Source organism: Genypterus blacodes, unplaced genomic scaffold (assembly GCF_046128005.1).
Source record: "Genypterus blacodes isolate CSIRO-AG114 ecotype Tasmania unplaced genomic scaffold, CSIRO-AGI_Gbla_v1 ptg000076l_1, whole genome shotgun sequence".
Lineage (NCBI taxonomy): Eukaryota > Metazoa > Chordata > Actinopteri > Ophidiiformes > Ophidiidae > Genypterus > Genypterus blacodes.
The window spans coordinates 6,450,101-6,464,532 of record NW_027466885.1 but is presented as its reverse complement, the minus strand read 5'-3'; the positions used below and the strand labels follow the sequence as shown (position 1 = coordinate 6,464,532).

Below are 14,432 nucleotides of genomic sequence, written 5' to 3'. Positions count from 1 at the left end.
TGGAATTCTCTCTCTCTCTCTCTCTGCGAGCCTCATTCATGCGTCCGGCGCTCTTTGATGTGAACCGTTACAATCGCGGTCGACAGGTGCTGAAGGCAGTAAAACGGACAAACACACACACACACACACACACACACACACACACTCCTGATCCTTTGATGTTTATGTCTATTGTCTGGTTAGTACAACAATCCAAAGTCCATCTCATGGGACATTCCCAACAACTTACCCCAAATAAATACAGGAATAAAAGCTCAGATCTGCTACTGAGATTACACTGCGCCTCAACTCACTCCACTCCGTATCAGTAACATGTCTACTTTGGCCGAAAACGTCTAAAGTAAATAGATTTATGCTTTGAAGAATCATATTGGCCCTCCGTGTGAATCCAGAACATTACTGTAGAAATCACAAACGGGGTCATCGGTGTGTGTGGGGACATTGGCACTTAGCTAATTTAGCGGTTGATTATTATGGGAGTTGACTTGACGGCCTTGATAAGGAACCTCATTTGCATATTCAGGCTAATATTCAACCATTTTCACTGATAACCCTCCAGGTGGACAAATAATTGATATGCTGCAGGAGTGTATCTGGGCCCATGGCAGCATTTGAAGGAGTGTGTTTGTGTACATGTGTGTGTTTGTTCTCCCATTCCTGTGTGTGTGTGTGTGTGTGTGTATGTATGTGTGTGTGCGCCAAAAGCAGGAGGGTGATTTGCATACGGAGTGAATGGTTTTCTGCTTTAAAACAAACTGCTTGCCAAGACTCTGGCTGGCCCGTGTTGACTTTGCTGCACGGATGTGTGGTCATGCAAATATGTGTACTTTCATGCAGCTCTGGGTGTGAACCTGAATATATGTGTGTGTTGATGAGAATTCTGCCTCAATGGCGTCAACTGGCAGTTGTTGCTCACAGGAGTGACTTTGGTGAGTCACCGATCACATCTGTTTCCAAAGCAAGCAGAAGCAAAACAAGATCCCATCCAAAAAACCACCGGAACATGGTGGCAGAGATTTCAAGTTGATTATCTGCTCTGTACTGTGTCTGTTTGAGTGTGTGTGTGTGTGTATGTGTGTGACTGTGTGTCTGTGTGTATGGGTGTACCATGTGGAGGCCTTTATACCCTGACTATTTTGTGTGTGTTCTGTGCTGAACTCTTGAAGCTTCCTGCTGGAACACGGTGCCAAAACAGACTGTGGCTGTTTTCTTCTATGGAAGGAGCGTGTGTTAGATTAATGGAAACCATCCGGGATTTATGCTGTGTGTGTGTGCGCGCGTGTGTCTGCATGTGTGTGCTGGCGGTAATATGCCTACTTCTTGAACTTTGACTTGCTTTGAGCGGCGCTAAGCAACGCAACCCACATTCTACACACAGTCACTGGTCTGACCCGGGTCATGTGAAGTGTGTTGCTCATAAAACAGTGGGACGTCTCCATTTTCATACATCAAAACAAACAGCAGTGTAACTTCTGTGCTCAAACGTTTCTGTGACCAGCTCACATTCGTCGTTGGGTTGGGGGGACTTTATAACGTGAATGTCTGGGGTGTGTTCAGAGTCTTACTGAGGTTTCTGATTGCTAAAATAGTTGGGACGTAGCTCTTAATTGCTACTCTGCTTACTGCAGAGGTCTCGCCACAAACAGTCGCTCTCAGCATGTTTTTACGGGAAGAAGGAGAGCGGACGGAGCCTGTTACCTTTACTAGCTCAGCTCCAAACCCTCATTATTCCTCCTCTTTCTCTGCTATTAAACTGTTTGTGAACACGGCAGTAATTTAAAAGCTGTAACACTCCCAGATCTGCGGTATGACTACTTGGAAAATGCAAATATCTTGTCTTCTTGCCTTCTCTTTAATTTAATATCTTAACCTCTGATCTCTCCTGACAATCAGCATCCTGCTTTAGCCATTCAGGGCCTCCGTGTGTAATTCAATATTTGCATAACTGTCATCTTGAAGAGAACATATCCTTCACATTCAGCGCCATCGCTCCCAAACCTTTCCCCCGCCTGTCATGCCAAACTGGAGTGAGTATAATCTGCCATGCAAATTCAAAAGGGAACATAAACCCTGAACTTCTCTTTCCTGGGAGCTGAAGAAAGACTTTTTTTTTTTCCTGAAGGTATTTAATCCTGCTATTAAATAAATGAGTCACGGTGAAGTTCATGACTGTAGAAATACTCACTGCAGCTCCAGGACCCGCGCTCCTCCAGGAGCTTTGCAAACCTGGGACTCTTAACTGAGCCTAGACACTTCTGTTATGAATGGCCAAAGGAAAAGGTTAAATTTAGGATATTGACCACATGTTATGCCTCTGCGTGTGAATAAATGAGTAAGTAATAAGGTGCTGAGGTCACAGATGGCATGAGAGGTCCACAGCTCAAGTTCAGTCACTCAAGCTTAAGTACAAATGTTGTATTTCTTTGTTTTTCTCCAACTATTTTAGAGAGAAATTTACTTTTTATCTGTTGTTATAAACACACTAGAGGACTAAAGTATTATGGAAATCTGACGACACATTTTCTGTCATATTCATTCACTGACCATTTGCACGTGTGTGTGTGTGTGTGTGTGACAGAGAGAGAGGGAGAGAGAGAGAGAGAGAGAAAGAGAGATTACTGCATGGGAGGAGTTCCTTTCTCACTTTTACAAGCTGTTGCATGCAGTTCCTTCCTTCCACAAAGCGTGGCTGAGAGCAGAGGAGAGGTGAGACTGCCGCAGCCTTACTGGGAATGAGGGCTCAGGAATGCCCAGTGAGACAGTGCGGGGGCATCGCCACATCCACAAGTGATCAGCTGTGAAGGGAACTTTGAAGAAGAAGAAGAAGGGCTGCAGCGAGTGTGAAGAGTGAGAAAAAGTTGAGTTTTGAGAACATTTCTTTCATAGTCGGCAGAGATGAGGCTCAACTTATCCACCAGCTGGATATTCCGAGGCTGGATAACGTGCCTGTTCTTCATCTTCTGCACACAGGTAAGACACTTCTCATTATTATTATTATGATAAAGGCTGAGTATGTGGTCATCTAGGTCGCTGACAGCAACTACTGACCTGATGACCTCATGACAGTTATTAGATGTTTATGTAGATTTGTATGGATGATCTGTGGAGTTGCTCGAGGCTGGTGAGGCAGGGGTGAGGGGTTCAATTCTCACTGGTGCTGAAGCCCCAACCCCTGGACTGGAGACGGTCCAGTCCACTTCCCCTAGATTAACCACAAGACCTTCTTCTCCATCCAGCAAACGTGGAGGAAACTGATTCAATCCAACAGAATGCAGACGTTCTTACTTTCTTTTTACTTCTGCTTATAGTTGCTTTGTTCCACATCTTTTTTCTCTCATTCATCAACAAGTCGAAGTGAAAAAAGTGAATGGCCCCCGACGTGTTGTTGTCTGGGTTTGTTGTTGAGTCCGGGCAGCTAACTCTGTCCAGGTGGAGTAGTTTACAAGATGTGGTTGTGGTGGTGGGACTGCTGGGCACCAGTGATCCATCACTGCGCCTGTGTTACCGTAAATCAGCACTGTTATGGCTTTGACTGAAACAGATGCTCTTTATTTTCCCCAATCTGCTTCACCATAATGTGTTGCAAGAGATCATTCTTAGAAAGAAGCTGACTGCACTTTGGCCAATGAAGGATGTGTTTGATAAACTATCGATGTAATTGTGCTCAAACGTGGCGAAAACACTGCAAAATGAGTCAGTAGGGTGACGCTGCAAACGCTTGGCTTGGGTTTGTTCTCACCGTGGTCTCACTGACGCACATTCTTCCCAAAGAATTCCCCTTCGTTTTCATGGTTTTTTGGTATTCTGTCCAATTCATTCCACATTCATTTCAAACTGTCTGAGTGGCATTGAGCAATACCAAATTACTTCAAGATGTTGCGAGCTAAAAATGATAATGTATCGGGAACAAGACAAGTCCAGGTGAAGGCTTCGGTTTTTTTTGGCTTTCAATTGCTTAAGCCACATGCATTCCGTGTTTCCAACATCCCTGTATCTGTCTCCATCCATCCATCTATCCATCCAGGTTTAAGACTTCTCTCTACCTCAGCTGGAGATAATACTTTATGTTGCCTCAGGCCTGCAGATCCAAACTTGACTTCACCACACAGGAGACACAGGAGACAATGCAAGCAGTCATTAGCAATCAAAACAAATCTTTAATATCAATCGTTAATAGCCCTGGTCTGTGATCTTTACTCAATACAAGCTGCAGTATGAATACAGCATTGTGGATGTCTAACAAATCCACAGCACAATACAGTGTTTTTCTTGTATGTGTGCGGTTTAGAGGTAAACTAGCTTCTTCTTTTGCAAAGCAATGCCCGTGTGCAGGTGGACCAGCAGAGGAATCATTTTTTATGGCTTTGAAAAAGAATGAATCAGAGGTGCAAACATAAGACAAAGACCCGATTGTTGCCCAATCAGCTTTTTACAGCGCCTTATCATTGGTCCCTGGCTGAAACACCCAGGGGCCTGAGAGTCTTGCTGGGCTTCACCTGGCTCACTGCCGACGGCTGCTGTGGCAGTTATGCAAATTTAGGGAAGCTGGAATGTATTCAGCGTCACGCTCCAGTTTGATAGGATCACACAACTTTGGGAAGGATTTTGAAAAATTCCACAAAAGGAGGTTTATTTTATTAAACTCCTGTCACTTCACTGATATCATTCACTCTTTTTCTTTTTCCTCCCTCTGTTTCTCATCCATCTCCTTTGCTGTCTTTGTTTTTAGAGCCTCGTGTACACACACACACACACACACACACACACACACACACACACACACACACTGTACCTGTATAGCTCAAATCCATACAGTAGGGTAAAGATAGCATTGAGGTTGGATGTTCTATCTTAAACCTTTCAGATAACGTATAATCATATAGGGTGGATCAACATCTGTCCCTCTTACATATATATTTAGAGAGTCAAAACATACTGCCTCACATAATTGCGACCCAATGTTTAGATGTGGTGGCAGCAGTATGATACCCAGCATTCCTTTGGCTTCCTGTGCCCTCTGGCCCAGTTGAGGAGATTGACTTACCGCTCTCTTCTCGCCTTTACATAAACTCGACTTAACAACACACCGTTCAGCATAGGCAGCGGCATAAACCTGCTTTCATGGGAGCGTTCCCTTATGTCACATATATGTGTGTGCTGGGACATGTGCGCTTCATTAGCTGTAAGTGCTGTGCGTCCTTCCTTTAGCCTTAAAAAGTTGGTGGTTGGTTGAGTGTGAGGTAGTTAAACACTTCGCCTCTGCTGTCTTTGTGCTGTTGCCTAAGGTCAACCAGAAGGACCCGAAGGATAAACGGGCTGTAATCTGCGAGTGTGAGACGTACAGGGGTTGTAAATAAAACGGCGACTGAATACTTGAACATTTGTTTGCAGGCTTTGTTCTTCTGCATCTGTACTCCGTCACATCATGGAGCTTTTAGAGAGGCTGAATGAGTGAGAAAGAAGCAGATCTGAGTGAAGTCTTGCCCTGAAAGTTGTTGTTTTTGTAGATTTTTATAGAACCGCTGTGGTTTTGGCATCGTTTCTGTCATAACAGCCAGAATATCTACCTCAGCAGATTGGACAGGAGCTCAGCAGACGCTCATTTAGGGCAGTCGAACCAGTTGGTGAACCTTTGTGCTCCTTTTTCTCACTGCCTGTATAGTGTGCCACATAAACACACAACAATGGTTCAGTTGTAATCCATTTAATACGTCATCAATAGCTGCTTTTAGTGAAATCTGCCCCCAGGTGTTGATTAAATCCAATTCTAATGATTTAATTGATTTAATTCTAGGTGGTTCTCTTGAATGTAACTGTGTAACTTAAGTGGACTTGCTGGTTTGGAGGGTGCACAGTGTTGTGGTCAGGTGCCTCTGAGCCTTCTGGAAAGAATTCCTGTGCATGAAATGTTTTAACCATCTTCATCCTTTCATTACTCACCACCAACTTAAAATATCACGTGTGTGTCTTGACAGATGAACAGAGGAAAGAGATGATTATACTTCAACGATCGGCAAACACAAATCTAATTTCGTGTCTTTATATTTTTCAGAACGCATTCTCCAAAACTCTGCAGTGTGGCAGAAACCAGTATCTAAGTGCTGAGTCTAAGTGCTGTGACAAGTGTGGACCAGGTGGGTCACACACACACACACACACACACACACACACACACACAGGAGTTGAAGTTAAACACAGGGAAATTCGTCGTGTGACCAAGTGCGTATGCGGTTTACTCAACGGAAGCATAAAACAAAAATACATTTCCATTCCCAGAGATCCAACAAAGAGGAAAGATAAAGTTAAATGCGGAACATTTAGTTAAGAAATACACTTGTGACACACACACACACACACGCACACACACTGACATTTCACCCAGTAGATACATCCACCACTTCAGGGTGAAGGAAAAGTTGCTCATGCTGGTAATTTCCTTCCTCTTTTTTCTCGTTCCATTAGGTTTTTGTGCAATCTTCAGTGGTTACTGTCATTACCAGTGTGGGTGTTTACATCCATCTGTTCCTTCTTTCTCTCCCCCAGGCTTGCGTTTGTATGAGGAGTGTTCCGATTCAAAGGTGACTAAATGTCGTAAATGCGATCGTGGTGAATATCAGCCCGGCTGGACCGAAGAAACCCGCTGCCTGCAGCAGAAGTTCTGTGATCCAGGTCAGGAGGCGACCAGTGTGTGTATACACTGCAATACTTTTTACTTACCTTGCTGATATATGTAACAAAGCAAATTCCAGTCAATGCATCCAACTTGAGCAGCATTTATCAAGGTACTGGGCTGACCTGTGCTTACATCCTGTTCTTTGTATGCTGACCTTTGACCTCCAGGTAAAGGTTTTTCGCAAAGACCGGAGAACATTGAAGCGGAGGAGCCGTGCCGCTGCCTTTCCAACTTCCAGTGCTCTCAAATCAACTGTGAGTACTGCGAACGGATACCGACATGCAAAGCTGGAGAAGGACTGGAGGCCGATCCAGGTGAGAATCAAAGATACAAACATGCACGGCTTTATTATTATCATTATTATTATTATTATTATTCAATTATAAATGCCTATTGATTCCAGACTCAGTTAATGGACGCAGGATCTGTGTTGCGTGCAAGAAAGGCTTATTTTCTGCTGACACCAGTGCTGAACCGTGCAAACTATGGACCAAGTAAGCATCACCACTCACTCACTCACTCACTCACGCACACCAGCACACACACACGCACTCAAAACACAATTCCTTTGCGGATGTCTTTGGACGTTCTGAAAATGTAGTTGGCTAGGCATCCTTACCACCGGCCAGCTGTTCGGACTAACACACACACACACACACACACACACACACACACACACACACACACACACACACACACCACTTCCTCTGGAATCCTTGAATGATCTACACCACTGGCTGGACGTGTACTGATGATGGATAGAGAGAGAGGGAGAGAGAGAGACAGGAGAAAGAGGGAGGGGGGAGAAAATGGTAGAAGGAATTAAATCAAACATGAGAAATCCCTCCTCACACTGAGTTGTTGTGTTTTCTTCTCAGTTGTAAGTCTGAAGGCAGAACTGAAACACGACCTGGCAGCACTCAGGCTGACACTGTTTGTGGACCACATGTCTCTGGTAAGACACATCGACTGCAGAATGTCACAGTGATGCTGACTAACATGACTTCAACTGAAAAATACACACACACACACACACACACATTCCTAGAAGCTATCCATGCCTGTGACTAATAGTGGCTCATTAAATGGGAAAAAAACTACTTTTGGTTTTACTCTCCGGCCTTCTTCTTCTTCTTCTTCTTCTTCTTCTTCTTTTTCACGTGTCTCTGACTTGTCTCTCTGTTCAGCAGGAGCAGCTCCCTCCTGGGTCATAGTTTCAGTGCTGTCAGTCATCACAGTTCTCTGTCTCCTCATCCTGCTCCTCTTCTGCTACAAGGACAAACTTAAATTACTCTCTGGTACGTTGTGGTTCAACATTTTTTTTTTTTCCTCTTTCCAATCAATATTTTAACACTAACACATAATCCAAATCAGTACTGATATTCCTGTTACGTCTTATATTGCAAAAATTTCCCAGATTTTCATGAATTAAGCTGCATTCTGTTTTTTGCTCTGTGTAGTAAATCTGCGGTCATGTGTCCAGAATCTGAAGAGAACCAGGATACAGCAGGTAAAGTGGAATTTCAATTTGTAAAGCAATGGAAATACACCAATAATGTGTCATATAAGAAACAGGAATTTTGGAAGTGCTCACTAGTTTTCTTTATGTTTGTCCTTCTAGGAGACTCTGGCCCCTCTTTATCATAGTGGGGGTGCAGGAGGTGTGATTGTCGGCCCTGGAGTATCCAAATGTACACCATGCGTGACCACCAAACTCATAAGCCCCGCCCCCAACAACTCCACCTACGAGCACCAATCCATCTACCCCACCCCGGTCCCCTGCATCCAGGTCTCACTGCCGCTCACAGGGGAGACGACACAGACAGACGGCACAAAGGAGAGGCTAGTAAATGATGAGGAGAGTGAAAGGTGTGGAGGACCAGAGGAGGTATCGGAGGAGATGGTCGACAGTGCGTCTCCCCTTTTGGCAGGTTCTTGTGTGTGTGTTATGCCGGTCCGTGAGCCGCTGGAGGTGGGAGAGAATGAGGACTGCAGTCAGGCCGTGAGCGCTGGAACTCATGGAACCTGCTTCTGTGGAGGACTGGATGGAGATGAGAAGGGGAAAGAGAAGAAAGGGGAGGGTGAAAAAAAAAAAGGTGATGGAGACCAAGAAAAGGTTATTTCATCAAAGAATGAGACTGCTGTGGAATCTCTAATCTCTGTTTCTCCACCTCTCCTCCGCACCTCCCCTGTAATCCCTCCATCTAGCCCAAACTGTGAACTCTGTGTGCCTTTGTCCCAGGCTCAGACAAGGCCAGAATTCAAACTTCACCTGCTGGACAGGTCACCGGTAAAATCCGAGGAACTATGCGCACTGACGAGCACAGACTCTGCCTCAACCAAGGAGGCCGAACCCATTACCACCTCCACAGTGACCTTGTTCAAACCCCTGATGACGACTTCTTCTGTTGGAGATCTCTACCTGGACAAGCCCTCTGAGAGCTCCAGCCAGGAGCAAGGTCAGGGACTTTCTTTGAGAGACAACGGGGGCGGGAATAAGCTCTCCTCTGGGAACTCAGACCTGGAGTGCCCACCTGAGAGTCTCCAGAGTCAACTGGCTGAACCTGCTCTCACCTCAGGTAGGTGAAAATAAAACAAGAGATTCTGTTCCTAGACTCAGACTCAGGACCTTTTAGTGAGTCTGTCAGCTATAGCATAACATCATTTCAAACCTATTGGACCACAGTTGTGTTAACCTAGTGGCTTTAGTTTGACATGTTTGTGGGCAGTAACCAGTGATACCATACACGGTCATACCCATACACCAATCGATCCACTACGATTAGCTCCACTTGCACGGAATAGGTGGGACCAGCCACGAAGAAAAACAAAATGAAATCTGTGTCGGTTAAAATGGAAAGTTTTACTGTAACATGGCTGAACTGTTCTCTCACCAAGGCCTTTACGTCCTGCCAAGAGAGAAATCTGTGGGAAAAACATGAATGTGTTTTGTGTGTGTGTGTGTCCTGCCTCATGCAAGGAATGTTCATGGTTAGTTACAAAGCAGTATTATCAGAAGAGTCTGATCAGTTCAGCGGTTAGTTTGAACTTTGGGCATTATGGGTGAACACACTGAACATGTATTAGTTTCAGCCTAAGCAGTTTGTAGCCTCCAAGAAATATATTTGTATTAAAATCAATATGGTTAGTTGGACGATAGATTTTGGAGGACCACACATGGAGCAGGAATAAGATATGTGTGTGTACACTGTTCGATGAGCTTGTGATTAAAACCACGAGAACCACACTCCCAACATCGTGTGTGTGTGTGTGTGTGTGTGTGTGTGTGTGTGTTGTTAGTGTGTGTGTGTGTGTGTGTGTGTGTGTGTGTGTGTGTGTGTGTGTTTGTGTGTGTGCGTGTGTGTTCCATGCGTGTGAACTATGCCATCTACAATACTTCTGTTTACCCAGAGTTCCATAGGGTTGCGCAAAATGACCACAGATTTAATTGAAGCAAGATGTGCACAGCTTGAGTAATACTTCCATAACCCTGCCACACACACACACACACACGTACACACACAAACTTGTGAAGCCTTTTTAAGACTCTCCCTGATGACTGGGTGCTTTAATTACACGCTTGCAAGCCTGAAAATGAACAGCATTTCCCATCATGCAGTAATAACAAGCCATTAACTGGACTTCCTGCTCATAAAGTTTAAAGGTCAAGCTGAGGTCTTAGGTTTCAGCTGTCCAATAACACATATGTTTCAGGCTTTATTGATCCACACACTTTAACACTAATTTTCAACCACAGTGTGTTGTGCCAGCACAGCACACTGTGGTTGAAAATGTTCCTTGCTCAAGAGCACTTAGGCAGTAGCATCCACCAGTTTGTTTAGTTTGTAATCTGTGAGTTTTTGGGCATCCAGAAAAATCAGCTTGATATTAAAAAGGGATAAACATCAGAACCCAAACAGATTCCATAAAGCTTTGTTTCCAAATTTGTGGTTAAATAACATATTTCCTAAGTCTCAGACTGGTGTTCCGGGAAAAGCTTGTGGATGGAGAACACAGATGCGTGCGTGTGTGTGTGCGTGCGTGTGTATTTGGGTTTCTCTGCAGCACTGTTGTGTGTGTGTTTGTGTGTGTGTGTGTGTGTGTGTGTGTGTGTGTGTGTGTGTGTGTGTGTATGTGTATGTGTGTGTGTGTGTGTGTCTGTGCATGTCTGTGCGTGTCTGTGCGCGCGTGCGTGTGTGTGTGTGTGTGTGAGAGAGAATAAATGAGGCATGAGCAGTGAGTCACAGCTGGGCAACTTGTTCTGTAGGCTGGAGAGTCAGACAGGAGGCTAACCAGAGGCTTCATGTGGTGAAAGACGTCTGACACACACAAACACACTGTTGATTTCCCAATTAACCTGGGCTGAGCGTAATCCATAAATGGCACTGATGAATTCTGTTCCAGAAAACTGTATATAAACTATAACAATACGATTGTTATGTTGTTTGTGGTTGGGTTTGTATTATGTCTGTACAACCCTCAACCGTTGACAACTGGCCGCTTTTCAGCAGTCGTAACTTTCTCATGCTAAAAACTGCTGGATCCTGACACGGATAGGGCCAGAGGATGTGATATGGCAGTCTGTGTTACCGTGGCATTTCTGTGGTCATTCTGCAGTGTCATTACACCCACTGTCCATTTGTCATTCGAGGTTAGCCAAGATTAAGGCCCTCCCTCATTTACATCATGAAAATGAGAAGCTCTATATGGCAATCAGGACAATGAGAGGGTAGTGTTTCAGATGACCACACTCTATTTGTACACATTTCACAATGATGTGTTATTATAGTTCCACTTGGAGAATCACTGTTTATGCTGCATACCTGAGTTAAGATGTGTCATTCTAACACATCCTCTTCCTTCTGTTTAGGTCAGGTGACAGGGAATCACAACACCACCTTCATCTCCAGCGGTCAGGTTATGAACTTCAGTGGTGAAGTCATCGTGGTCTACGTGAGCCAGACCTCACTCGGCAGCAACGGGTCGGACCTGGACGACGCCTTCGGAAGCCCCGTACAAGAAGAGGCCAACGAGACGGTGCCGTTGTTTCAGAGTAGCCTGAGATCACAAGGGGACTTCATTACCCACAACACCTTGCAAGAAGAGACGCTACCTGTCCAGGAAGCAATGAATGAGTGGCCACAGCGGAAGTGAAAAGTGACAAAGGACAACAGATCATCTTCCCTTTGGTCAAAAGTTCATCTTATTCTCCGAGCTGTCTTACAATTTTCTTACCTCCCTCATTGAGCTGTTGTCTGGGAGGTCAAGGGTCATCAGCAGTTAAAGTGTCGCTCCCTCTGAACATCCTCTTCTACACCTTCACACACCATTGGCACACTAAATTGCGCTTCAGGCATCTCTAAGTATATTTAGTTTGATTCCTAGTAGAAAGCTGAATGTTTTTTTACTGGAAACTCCCGTCATTCCAGACAGTGATGGGGAAGTTTGGTTGGAATTAGATGTGGAAATGTAGTTTAGACTGGAAGAAAGTAATGATTTTACTTTTACTTATTTGTGATTGAGGCTGGGTTTAAGAGTAACTGTAATGAGAGTAAGAGTTTAACATTTGGATGATTTCAAGAGTTTCCTTTCAAGAGAACATATCCACCATGTGGAAAGATGCTATGGTGACTCAAACACAATCATTTCATGAAAGTCAATGTTATTATTGAAGAAAATCTAATCTACTAGCAGTGTAAATAATAATGAAAAACTTCAGGCATCTGTCAGTGTAAATTTTCTAAATTGGGACGAAGCCATTTTAATGTTTCTTGTGTTCTAATCTAATTTCTTTCTATCATCTGTTGTCTCTTTTTTGTTTGTTTATTTGCAAGGACTTGGAAAAGCTATTTTACATTAATAAGACACATCCAGTTTTGGTACGATGCTTGTTAACCCTGTATGTTCACTTTTTCGGTCTCTTCTTATTGCACCACAAGTGCAGTTTGTGTCTAAGGAAAATGCTATGCATTTGATAAGCTATTTTAATTTTGGTTTGTTTGGTTTTAATGTTTTAACATGCAAGCCTTAATGAAGAAAAGTAAAATTCTGCCTGTTTATAATATTTCGTTTTAAATGATTTTACTTACAGTGGAATGTTTATGTATTATTAATAATTAATAAGATCAGTGTTTGTATATATTTTTAAAAAGCATGCCATACTTGAGAAAGCAGAGAGAATACTCCCTTTGTGTTTGAGCGTGTTTGATCTGAGATTTGGATTTGTGAAGTGGTGCCATAAGTGGATGGAAGATTCACAAACATGTTGGAGATAAAGGGATTCCTCATTCAAAACCTCACAATATGTATGCAGCCTCATATTAATTATGTACATATAAATCATTGTTATGGATGACTGAAAAGAATATTGTGAAATTAAATATGTTTTGCATTAAATCCCTTTGGAGTAGCTGGCTTCTTCTGTTCCAGCTTTCCTGTTGTGGAATATGGAAGCGTTGTCCAGTCAAAGTCATCCCTCAGTCATCCCTCTCTTCCAGCAGGTCCTGTCACATTCATTCACCACTTCCTCCAATCAGGCCAGTGTCTGCCAGTTAAGTTGCTGTCCAATCACATGCATGTGCTGACTGACGCATTTTCATCCTCCCTTATCCCAACAGCCACCAGTTTGGTCCCTCTCCCGTGGATCTGTGAAAGCGTTGAAGGTTCGCAAACAAACATTGTTCCACAGAATGGGGCCGACACCGAAGAGACTTTGAATTTCATTCACATATGTTACAAAGAAATTCAAGTCTCCATGATATAACTGCTAATTACAGCGATGGAATAATTGAGCTCCTCTTGATGATGTATAATCATTGTGAAGCAGAGATAATTACACATGTGGAAAGGTCTGCCTCTTTGTCCCTGCAGTGACAGACAGGCAGGCAGCCTTTCATCAGGCTGGGGATGGCAGGCAGCTGTGAGGGGAAATTCATCCATTCTGTTAGACCAGCGAGCGTCACAGACAGACCACATGAGAGGCGCTGGCAGCCCTCATTTAGGCCTGGTTTTGGTCAGCTGGAGTATGTTTATATGTGTCTGTGTGTGTTCATATGTGCAAGTGTGCATCCTTGTCTCTGCCTATTTTGTAGTTGTTTTTGAAAACAGGAAGTTATGACTAGGGCTCACATGGTTTACATGAGCCCTGTCGGGCTAGATTGTATAGCCTTCACATGCCTTCCATGTGTGAGAAAACAGTTTATTTTATTTGGCTAAATATTCCAAGCCACTACATCAGTGGTTCCCAAACTTTTTCTTTTCGTGCCCCCCTCATATAGATCAGAAGTTTTTCGCAAAAGATAAACAAAGCATGACTATAAATTGTTAATGTTCTGTTAACAATTAGTTATTAACATTTTTTTTTTTTTTACTCTACTGCTCTTATCCGGATATGGCTACTTCCGAGTATGCGCAGTAGAGCTGCCCAGTATCCATTTCCGGGTAGGCGCAGTAGAGTTGCGCAGTAGCCACTTCCGGGTATGCGCAGTACGTTTTTTTTATTTTTTTATTTTCCTCCTTATTGATTATAGCGATTTAAACATCAAAGCTTCTGGTTCTCTGGACAACTGCGGCGTGGCAGGCAAGGACATTATTCACAGCACACACATTCTTTCTAATGGTGCCACCAGCTACTAGTACAGTAACAAGAATATTACTATAAATAACTACATCTAAATGTTAATAACATCAACTACTACTACTACTACGTAACTAATTGTTAACAGAACAATCAGAAATAGTAATAGATATATAAATAGAT

At 43.6% G+C, this 14,432-nt stretch overlaps 1 protein-coding gene across 3 annotated transcripts; it reads left to right on the top strand.

The window, feature by feature from the left end:
• The first annotated feature begins 86 nt into the window (after positions 1-86).
• Positions 87-12,810, top strand: tnfrsf11a (tumor necrosis factor receptor superfamily, member 11a, NFKB activator). Of its 3 annotated transcripts, none has more exons than XM_076158063.1 (10): positions 87-2,970; positions 6,053-6,134; positions 6,544-6,669; positions 6,841-6,987; positions 7,077-7,167; positions 7,552-7,628; positions 7,864-7,971; positions 8,134-8,183; positions 8,295-9,252; positions 11,544-12,810. In XM_076158063.1, the coding sequence occupies exons 1-10, from the start codon at positions 2,896-2,898 to the stop codon at positions 11,825-11,827; spliced, it is 1,998 nt and encodes a 665-aa protein (XP_076014178.1). In that variant the 5' UTR covers positions 87-2,895; the 3' UTR covers positions 11,828-12,810. The 3 variants fall into 3 exon arrangements, with proteins under 3 accessions (XP_076014178.1, XP_076014177.1, XP_076014179.1); XM_076158062.1 differs by having other exon boundaries at positions 7,861-7,971; XM_076158064.1 differs by lacking the exon at positions 7,864-7,971.
• Positions 12,811-14,432: the final 1,622 nt, after the last annotated feature.